General features: G+C 38.7%; 2 protein-coding genes across 3 annotated transcripts; one reads left to right on the top strand and one right to left on the bottom strand.

Annotated features, from left to right (window-relative positions):
- Positions 1-757: 757 nt before the first annotated feature.
- Positions 758-2245, bottom strand: LOC128881315 (ATP synthase subunit d, mitochondrial-like). Of its 2 annotated transcripts, XM_054132255.1 has the most exons (4): positions 2095-2245; positions 1776-1942; positions 1318-1486; positions 758-1238 (listed from the first exon to the last, which is right to left on the bottom strand). In XM_054132255.1, the coding sequence occupies exons 2-4, from the start codon at positions 1889-1891 to the stop codon at positions 1017-1019; spliced, it is 507 nt and encodes a 168-aa protein (XP_053988230.1). In that variant the 5' UTR covers positions 1892-1942; positions 2095-2245; the 3' UTR covers positions 758-1016. The 2 variants fall into 2 exon arrangements, with proteins under 2 accessions (XP_053988230.1, XP_053988229.1); XM_054132254.1 differs by lacking the exon at positions 2095-2245 and having other exon boundaries at positions 1776-1993.
- A 320-nt stretch (positions 2246-2565) lies between these two features.
- LOC128881309 (uncharacterized) lies at positions 2566-11408 on the top strand. The gene is made up of 8 exons (XM_054132246.1): positions 2566-3846; positions 4330-5974; positions 6058-6292; positions 6424-6533; positions 6612-6858; positions 6931-7135; positions 7194-7395; positions 7487-11408. Exons 1-8 carry the CDS (start codon positions 3617-3619, stop codon positions 9203-9205), a joined length of 4593 nt encoding a protein of 1530 aa, XP_053988221.1. The 5' UTR covers positions 2566-3616; the 3' UTR covers positions 9206-11408.
- Positions 11409-11441: the final 33 nt, after the last annotated feature.

Raw genomic sequence — 11441 nt, 5'->3', positions numbered from 1 at the left:
TTTTTCTCCCTCCATTTTCCTTTTGGCCATGGCGTCATATTAGGTGCATGGTGCGTCCAGAAAGGCCACCGCTCACTGAGCCGCTCCGTGAGCAGATTTTAGTACCCAGTGGCGCCATTGGTGGCAAAACGCCCAAGTTTGTAGTGAAAATAGTTTCCATTATTTTTATAAGATGGCGCCACGGATAACCTTTAATAAGTTATTCTTCATTTCTCATAAACACATAATTAATACGAGTCTTGGCTTTAGAACACTGCAATATATAAGTTGATATGTCAAATTTATCATTTATGTGAATAGTTATTCAATTTAGCAATAATCATCGACTCTATAATCAGTGGCGTCACCTAGTGGCAACAGTAGGAACTTTATAAACTACGAAATTGAGCGTTTTCCCACCGATGGCGCCACTAACTGAGGAGTCGATAATTATTGCTAAATTGAATAACTATTCATAGAAATGATAAATTTGACATATCAACTAACATATTGCACTGTTATAAAGCAAAGAATCGTATTAATTATGCATATCTGAGAAATAAAGAATAATTTATTAAAGGCATCGGTGGCGCTATATAACAGCAATAGTGGAAACTATTTTCACTACAAACTTGAACGTTTTACCACCGATGGCGCCACTAATACTAAAACCCGCTCACAAAGCGGTGGCCTTTTTATATGTAGCCATTATAGCTTATGCTACACTACGTTCTCTCAGTAACCATGTGACTGTAACAGGGTCGTATCAACAAGAGACTATGCTTTAAATACATTAATTAATTATACAATGTACTGTATCTTTATATATCTTCCATTATACATCTTACCAAATAATTAATTAGTTTATGTTTCGGTATATTTAACGTTGTATGATTTTATTTCAATAATTTCAAAGATTCGCTAAATTCAATTTCTACCCAAAGTTAAATGTATTGGTAGTATAAATGATAAAATGTGGATTATCAACAGTTGATATTACATCAGGACTAAAGAAAATGTCAACACGTGAAACACAGTTAATGACCACTCTTTTCATCTTTGTTCTCTTCTTGGTCTTCTGGCTCATGGGGCCACATTGTAGGTTTATCAGGATTAAAAGCATGATCTGGATACAAATCTTTATAATCTTCCATTGTCATCTCTGAGAATGGTATTAGGCCCTTTATGTAGTCTACTTTTGACTGTAAGTCTTTGATTTGTTGATCTGCATTTTGGCAAAATGCGTCAATTTTTTGTTCCTGTAATAAAGATCAGCATTAGCCAAGTGAAATTTCGAAGAATAAAATATAAAAGAAAAATAAATACAAATTGTATTACCATTTGTTTTGCTTCATTATCAATGTCTGCTGTATATTTATCAGCTGGATAAGGTATAGACAATGATTCGTATTCTTTTTGAAATTTATCTACTAGACCAGGAGTTGCGACACTTTTTCTATAGAATGCCCAGTCAATTTTTGGTGGAGCTTCAGGGTTAGCTAACATACTGTAAAATATATATATTTCCTCAAATTAATACTAGATACTACTCTAATGTATTATTTATTTTTGTTTGCGAATGGTCTTTAAAGAGGTTATGGCGTTTCGTTTTTATATTCATTGTATGTCAAAATTCCTGTTCGATCAGAAATGTTCTAAATATTTGTTAGTAGTTAAATTAGAACTATATAATCTCAAGATTAATTCATAAAGCCACTCAATTATTTCAATTCGAAATTTGGAACGTACATTCGGAGAAATTATATAACAAATTTATTCTGACAATGTCTACTAACCGTCGTAAATATTGATCAGATTTAGCTCTGAACGTGGCCAGAGCATTTTTTTCAGATTCCGGAATCCTCTCGATGAGTGCCGCCCAATTTATCGACTTGATTGGTTTTCGTGACATTTCTCCGTTAGTATCACTCTTCAGGTGGCCCAAGTCTCCACTTCCAACCAACTATGAAAAATGTGGTGATTCTCTAACGCTATTCTGCCAAGCAGACCGAGTTTATCACGCACGCGCAGCCCGCGAGCGACAAATATAGCGATGTGCAAAATCACTATTTAGCTAATTCTTGTAAAAGTTTTAGTGTTGTAATATATACTTACTCCTGGAATGATGTTATTGGCACTGCTTATATCAACTTCCTTACTTTAGTCCATTTATACTATTAAATCATTAAACAGGGCCCCTTACGACACCCACTTTAGTCGATCAGAATACTTTACTGCCTCTAGTTTGAAAACTTTACACTGTTCTCTAGTATCGTTCTCGATCAGTCGAGGTCCATCGAGGTCACGCCTAATCGAAATGTAATCTCGATCACACTACACTCGATATGCTCGATATGAAGATTCGATCAGAGAGCACGACACCATAGTACTAGAGATGGCGTGAACTGCTACTTTTGAATCATTCGTGATTCAATCACGTTCATTCTCAATCACGATGATTTTTCACAGTGATTCGTGATTCTTCGTGATCGCTTCGGATTGGTGGAGAACATTCTTTTCACTTTTCTTTTAAATTATGAATTATGTTGTTCTTAGATTATATATGTATTATAATATGGTCTAAAAGCAATGTTAATATAATTTTAATACAATTTAAATTTGACTCATTTGTAGTTTCTTGAATTTCCGCTAAGGGGAGACAGCGAGACACTAACGATAACAATTAACATGAACCGCTTCTGAAACGCCATCTTCCGGATCACGGTCGTGATCGAAGTTTAATCACGACTGCGATCGTGATTGTGTGATCACCGTGGAAAATCACTAACAGTGATTTTTCACGCCATCCCTACATAGTACCTGATAGTACCCGATAGTACTGTTCTGACTGGTACGCATCGACTATGAGGTACATGAACGTTACAACATTCGAGGGGTACACTAATCCATTTAGAAAAATTTAGTTTAACAAACTTGTACGAAAATAAATTACACAAAAAGAAATTATGCTATGCACTTATTTCAGAGAGCCCTGAGCATGAATTCTATGCGAGGCCTAAATCTTGTCATTAGATTGACGTCGGTCTTTCAACATAATATTCAAATATTCAATAGATCACCCGTTAATTAGATGAAAGTGCTAAGTTAGACATCAAAATTGCATAAAATCTGTGTACTGTACAGCACATATGCTTGTACATAGTACATGAACAAGATACAAGTTACCTGCTTGCATTATCGTGTACATACCAACGTGCACACACTTTGCATGTGTAAGTAGACGCAGCTTCATAAGCAAGCGCGAGCGTAGAAACGCATTTATCTACACACATGTGTGTGTACACATACACGTTTGCATCAGCGATGAAACGCAGCTACAGGATCGATAAAAGAGGAAGATCGTGGTCACGGGGTACGTGGGGTATGGAAAAGGAAAGTAGAATAGCGACAAGCAGAGAAAGGGAAGTAGAGACGCGCGCGTTGGGTGTGAGTGGTTGCGAGGTTGCTCGGGGTGGTGAGTGGTGAGTGGTGAATGGCGAGGGTGGGCAGGCGGGCGGGCGGAGTGGGCGGTGGTGGTCAGGCGGTGAGCATAAAGAGGATAGGATAATATCGGTACACAACCTCCGCGGTAGCTTCAAGTTCGCCGCTTTAATACCGGCATATCTACGATGTAGTTATGCCGAAGAAAAGTACAAGGCATGTGAAAGAGCAAGGATTAACGAGAAGTTCTCATCACAGAAGCAATAATACCGCGATTGGGACGGATCAAGATACAAAACACTTTCGAAGCGTTCGCATCGGTCTTACCAACGGCAAGCGTTGGCTCTCTCTTAAGAAACGCTTAGGACTGTCAACTGATGAAGATGTTGCGGTTTATCTGCTTGATCTTGCAGAGTCTGCTTCCAGGTAGGCACGAAATAAACCGCTTCTCGGGATTAGCACGCTTCTTTTTCATGAATCCGACCGAAAGGCATTCCATTGATTTATTCACGTTTACGAAAAGTATTTTAACTGATACATAGTCGTATCTTGTCACTTGGAGACGGGACTTCCCCCCCTATCGCACCCGAATCATCCCCGAATCGCCATCTTGCGGGGGTCGATATTGAATGCGAAAGTAATCGATAACGTCTTGTTTGTCGAAAACTCAAGAACCGATTCTATCGATCTTACCGATTTAGATTTATGCCGTTTTCTCTCGTAATGGTATATAAGTCGATACAGAAAATATCTGGAACTTGTTTTACTTTACATACAAAATACCCTTAAGTAAATGATATTCTTTGAATTCTAAAATAAAAAGCAATTACACGAGTTACTCTTTTTTATTTGTTTCCTATCTTTGTGTTTCATCCTTTTCACATACATGACTTTTTCCATGGTCAATAGGCACAGCGACAAATACAATGGAGAAGAGCAAAGAGCGGTGGATGAAGATAAGAAGAACAAGACGCAAATGGTACCGAATGAAAACGTGATAGATGACACAAAGGAATCTCTTCGTAGAAGTTTGAGAAAACAAAACAGTAATGCTGCTTCTGAACGTGAAGCCTTTTCTATGGATACTGCGCAGACTATGTTATCCAATGATGTTGAGTTACAAGCAAAACTTAGTTCGAGATCTAAACATCACAAGAATAGAGCAAAGCATCACAAAGATAAACGAAAAAAGAAAAGACACCTGAAAACTGTTGATGTACTTTTGTCAATAGAAACTCCTGAACAACTATCCAACGATACACCATTGGAAGACAAAGAACAGAACGATGCGAAAAAAGGCAATTCTAGATTAATGGATGGAAGTGGTATTGAGCCAAATTTGAAAGATAGCCTTCGCATTGCTACAAAAGAGGTTGAATCTATTGAAACAAAGACTGAGCGCGTAGGTAGCATAGAATTTATAGAAAGTGTAAATACTAACAAAAATGTACTTTATCGCGACATTAAAGATGTCGATATGGAAAACATTGCGACGATTAATAACCAGTGCGATCAGTTGAGACAGAATACTGTGACGATAGTTCCCACTATTAAGAGCAATGCTAGTGAAACAGTCATGGACGAAGTGTCTGACAGATTGGACATGGTACGCGATGTATCTTCATATGTTGAGCCTGTGGAGACAAAGGATGATAAAAATCTTCCATGTGGTATTTGTTACATCGGTAATAGCGAATATGACGGTACGGTAGCTAATTGTTCCAGCTTGAATACAAATGCAGCTCAAGAACCGAATAATCGAAAGTTGAAAAAGAAACGAAAACGGTTGAAATACGATTCCCAAGGAGAAGAAGATGAAGATGCAAAAGGAGATTCGTCCGAGGATTTTCTAGATGATTCTCCGCATAAACATAGGAAAAAAAGGCACAAACATACCAGTGAACATAGAAGTCGTAGGCATCACGATGTACGGAAAGCACCTCAAGATGGAATAATCATGCAGGATGATAAAAATCCGTGCTCTTTAACGGACGATGTATCGGCAATCGCAGATTCAAAAATACAAAACGAAGCAACTATCGAAAATTTAATGTCTGAGCCGCAAAGATTAGCTATTAAAATAAAACTCTGCCAAGAATGCAATAATCGTCACCTACAAGATGCCTGTCCATTGACTACACCTCAATACGCGATTCCGGATTCCATAACGTACGAAGATTGGTTGAACGAACATAGAGAAAATACCGAAGTTTTAAAAGCCATAAAATGCGATGACCCTATGTCCGAAGGATATGGTAAATTGGCCGAGGAAAATATCGAGTCAGATGATGAATCTCTACAAACCGAACATTGTAAAATGAAAGCGAAAACTCAAAAAGAAGAGAAGCGGTTGACTGTAGACATGGATCGACCGCTGTATGCCAGGGACTCATTGCCTGAATGCTTAGAATTAAGAATTACTAATTCGGAACACGGACTTGGAATATACGCAAGAAACTCTGTTCCAATGCACGTGAAGCTGGGTCCTCTTGTTGGACGGATAGTTAGGGAAATGGACATTCCGGATGACTTTTCCATGAGACACATTTGGGAGGTAAAATCGTTAATATTGATAAATTTCATTATGGTCTACGTATTTAACTGACAAAACGATACTTCTTTTTTTGTTTTCTTTAGATAGATAATAATGGTAAAACCTCGTACATTAGTACCACCAACCCGCTAAGGAGTAATTGGATCCGTTATATTAGACCGGCTGAAACAAAGGAGAAAAGAAGCGTCGCTGTTATTACGAAGCAGGGAGAGTTGCACCTTGTTACTACTCAAAATATTGTGTCAGGAATGGAACTTACATATTGGGCAGATTCACAATCTTCGGCATGGACAAGAAAGAATAAAGTAGACAAAACGAGTATGGTATCATCTTTCTCAATATCAGCGTCGATGGTGAATGTTGCGAAAACAACGATCAAACGTTCGAATATGAATTAAATGAGAGTTTCATTTCGTTTCGATTATCTTTATTCTTTTTCCTCTGTCTAGATTGTGGGGGATGCAATTTGAATTTTGCTCATCCGATATACTATCGTCTGCATTGTTGCATCTTCCATGACACCAACTACAGTTTGACGATAAGAAAGTATCACTGCAAGGTAAAGACAATTGAAACATTACGTATTCCATATCGTGTTGGTTCCATTTCACGTTTGATGGTATTTTTGTTTGTTTAGGTATGTGGAGCTGCTGTTTTGGGCAAGGACAACATCATGAAGCACGCAGTGGAATTACACGAAGGCCAGGGCGCATATCAATGTCAATATTGTAAAAAATTCTTTATACGCTTAAATTACCTTGAAATGCATCGAACTTACGGGTGTGCACAAAATCCGCAACGTTCGAGACCATTATGTGATTTTTGTGGACGTAAATTCTGTCAACCGCAAAAGTTGAAAGTGCACATCAAACGAATGCATAGTGGTAAGAAGTACGAGTTTATGATCAATCGATTTTTCGTATGGTATTTTCATAGATGCGCATGTATGTGTTTAGATATGTCCGAGGTGCTTCGAGAGTTTCAGTGCAAACTCTGCTTGAAACTTTTGGGTTCTCGTGCCGCCCTTCAACGTCATATGAAAGAGGTTCATCACAAAGATGTTGTTGGTGCCGCGACTTGCGATCGATGCGGAAAAATGTTCCAAAACAAGAGTAATTTGAAGATACACATGTTGACGCATAGCGGAGTGAAACCGTTCAAGTAAGATCCCGCCACCAATTTGCCATTTGCGAGTTCTATTATCGTTTCTGATTTTCAGGTGTAAAGAAAACAGTTGCAAAGCGGCTTTCACTACCAAGCAGTGCTTACAGTTTCATTATAAGAAAGTGCATGGGCTTACAGAGGAGATGATGCCTAAAATCGAACGATCAGTCGCGTATACTTTCGATGCTTATAGTGGTGGATTGATCGAAGATGTTGGTCGTGGAAAGACTCCTCGACCTAGCGGAAGAACTTCTCAGGTTTGTTCCAAATCAAAACTTGTCTCGCTACGTAAAAGTATTGACAAGCGTGTAATACGATTGCGTGTAATTTTCTTTGTAACATTTTCAGCAAGACAATAGTAACAGTCTACCATCTTTGGACAATGACAGTTCAGAAAACGGTATGAAGGTTGAGATGACGAATAATACTACGCATTCAACTATAATCGAATTCGGAACGAATGCAACGCCCAAGTATAAAGTGGAACATAATCCACGGATGTCAACACCGTCGTTAACATCAAGTACTCTAGAGTCAACGACAGTAGAGAGCGCTCGTACAGAATCAGATTTCTACGGTGTTACAAGGTTGCAAAGCAAAGGTAGTAAAAAGTGGCTCGGTGAATTTAATCCTTCAACTACATCGGACGTGACCTTAATGTCAAATGCGATCCCTCGCCTGTCGACGAGCGTCATTACCGGGAATACTTACGAATTTGAAGATAACAGGAAAGAGATCGATGAAAAAACATCATTGTCGACGGTCACCGGGAGAGCACAGAGTATCATGGACAATAGTAAACTCGGACTTGGCGTCTATAGAAGGACTGAGAGCGCAAACGCTAGTTTGTTGGTCGAAGCTGCCCTTGACGCCGCTGAAAGAGAAATAGGAGCTGTGTCGAGTCCAATGTTGGAGGATAGTGGTCGCGATACTAACCTCTACTCTATCTCTAGTCAGCTGCAATCTCCGTTACCTCAAAGATCACCGAACCATTTGGATTCCTATATGCAGCAACAGACAGAATTGTTATCACCTGCGCCTACTCCAGACAGTCGGAATACGCCACCTACTCATCTGCACGTCGATTATCAACTGCACCGGCCCGTTGACTACATCGGTACACCGAGAACACATAATATCGACCAATACTTGCATCACGAGGACATACCACGCGTTCCTTCGCCAAACAATTACATTCACATTCAACAGGACGATTTAGTATCACCTTCCGCAACACCGAACTCTCGATATTCGGACGTGCATCATCACCATCATCACCACCACCACCATCACCACCATCAACAGCAGCAACAGCAGCAGCAGCAGCAGCTGTCCGCGGACAATTTATCCAGCGACGAAGGTGATTCCGTAGCGCAAAATCTCAGTCTGTCCGTGAAAGAGAAAACGATGCAGTTAGATCTTTCAACGTCGTATAAATACGATACCCTTGAGCAATGTCCTCTCGTTCTCAATGGAGGAGAGCTTCAGGGCTTGGATATGTCCGCGAGGGGATTCCATCACGGCTTTGGTGTGCAAATACAAAACACCAGTCGATATCGCCACCATCATCTGTATGAAATTACAGAAAGGCAAAGCGTTGATCTTAGCAGGACCGGAAGCTATTCGATGTCACCTACACCTCTTTCACCAGCTTCTCAACCACCGCCTGTTACCGTGGCAGCTCCACCGCCTCCTCCTCTATCTTCCTCTATTCCTGCCGGTGTTCCTCCACCTCCGCCACTACCCCCGACACCGCCACCACCACCTTATCCTCATAACGACGTTTTGAGAGTCGTAAGTTTGGATCTCACTCCCGGTGGAAGGCATACCGTTGATCTCACTCTTTCGAGATCTCACTTACACGGAACCGGAGCACGTGTGATCGCGAGTCCTCAATCAACAGGCTCCGGTACTCCGCACATCGTACCTGATGCGGTGGATGGCCGAATATTGTCTTCCTCCCCGCCACCACCTCCCTTGGCAGGATACAATTCAAGTTATCCTGTAAGCCCTGCGCCGTATCATCCACCTAGACCAGGATACCATCACTACACTGGTTACTATTGATCGCGTTCGGTTTGCCTCAGGTATATACGTCGATGCTGACTTCCAGTATGTTGTTCAATTATTCTTCTGCTTCTTGATTTTCTTAAGCATATTCGCACACACTTGTTTCTTGCGTATTTTCTCTTTCTACTCTTATATTTTCAGACACCTCTTCGAATTTTTTTTATCATAATCCTGCTTCTGAATAGGCGAGGATAACATGGTGTAAAAGTACTGCCACTTCGTGCAGTCGCTCGTAGAAATCATCGATTCTTGTTTATACGTTTTTCTTCCCCGTTTCTTGTCGTAGTAATTTTGTACATTTTAAAACCGTGCAATACTCGAAAAATATTCTTTACGTCCATTAACGTCGACGATGTTTCTTGATCAACGCGTTCAAGGACTTGATTTGTTCTTTCGTTAGTCGAGACATGACAGAAACTTATGAAATTGATCGAATAATCGAAACGTAACTTTAGACAGGTTAAAAATTTGTAAAACTCTTTATCTTTCGAACTAAAGTACAACTCTGGATCAGAGCCGCGCACAAATGTAAAAAATCAATTATGTTAGACCGTCGAGTTACTAAAACGGTTTAAAGTACGCGATCGGGTTAATAAAATGACGTGTTAAACGTGATCGTCGTAAAAGTGTATAGTGAAATGGGGGGTGTACCTATTATTTTTCAAATGAACGTTATTTTTTTAAGATATTTATAAACAAAATTGTAGAAAGAAATTCGTTTCGCGATTAAAAGTACGATGCATGGATTAGAGAAATTACGTGATTTCTCGATTATGTCACATTCAGATCGTATGTTTACATTATACACATTCTTTATCACGACCATATAAAATTCAGACACGATGATTGCACCATTTGTTAACAGATAGATATTTCCATAACGAAATTTTACTCAACTTTTACCATTAACGCCATATATTTATTTATTTCTTGTTCATCGATAAACACGTACATACGTGGTAGATACCACATTAGTAATCATCATCAATTTTCGTATTTTAACATTCTTCGTATAATTCCTCAACGGCCTGAACGTTATTTTTCTCGTCGTCGTTGTCGTTCTCATCCTCATCGTCATTATACTGTCCGTGACACTTCGATTGAGAATTTTTCAATCGAATCGCTGTATATAAATTGAATATGAACGAACAGGGAGTTTCGATACTACTTGTTCGATTACACAATTTTTAATTTATGAAATACGTGTATCGCGATATCAATCAATCGAGGCAGTTCAGAATTCGCGAAACAAATTATTCGAGTTGCCTAATGATAGCTGTAAGTATAGGCATAGCGTTAACGAATATTAGACGTTCATTTTCATTCTAGTCATAGCATGCGCGTGTAAGATTAATATTAATTAAATTGTAATGAGTTGTCTGACATTGTACAAAAAAAAACACGATAAATCTACTCAAAGACACACTTATCCTTGTTTGCATTGTACAACAGATGCAAGCAGTAGAAGTATTCAATTGTATTATAACTTTCACGTGAATTAGAATTGATAAGACAAGAATCAAACTTATTTGTCAAATTCGTGGCGCGAGTAGCTTCCAGTTTTTTTCAAATTTTATTTATTAATCGTTTCCGAGAACCAAAGACCGAAGAATCATGGGAACTTTTGTGCCAAATCGATAAGACGTTTGTCACTGTACGTGCATTTTTAAATCTCAAAAGTCGCCGATTATTTTATATTATTTAAAAATACTCGTAGCGTTTATGTAGGTATGTACATGAATATACATGGATGTATGTATGTATGTAAATATATATGCTCTGATATGTAAGCGAGTAGATGCGTGCATGCGTCATTCATTCTTTTTTTTCTAGTGGTGCAAACAAATTTCTCATTTTTTAACGTGTATTCTTTGTCGACTCTTTGTATATCGTCAATGTTGTTTCCTTCTGTTTTTTTGCCTCTTTTATGTTCTATATATTACGTTTACACATTTTAGAAATTGGCGTTTCCATTTGACGACCTTCGACCAGTTCTGCATATTACTGTCCTTATTTTTATATGAACGTATGCAAAGACAAATGTCTTTTATTCATTTGTTCGTGTATTATCGTAAACTATGATTACTTCAAACTTCAAACAATGTTCACGAGTACAAATATAGCACAGAATACATTTGTATCGACTTTCTTAATATCGTAAATGAAATTAATAGAATAAAATAGAAAAAGAATAGCATAACGAATTCTCTTTATTTTCCCCCTCCACTTGTAA

This window comes from Hylaeus volcanicus, chromosome 8 (assembly GCF_026283585.1).
Source record: "Hylaeus volcanicus isolate JK05 chromosome 8, UHH_iyHylVolc1.0_haploid, whole genome shotgun sequence".
In the NCBI taxonomy this organism is placed as follows: domain Eukaryota; kingdom Metazoa; phylum Arthropoda; class Insecta; order Hymenoptera; family Colletidae; genus Hylaeus; species Hylaeus volcanicus.
Note: the sequence above shows the minus strand (reverse complement) of the source record. Positions and strands in the feature narration are given on the sequence as shown.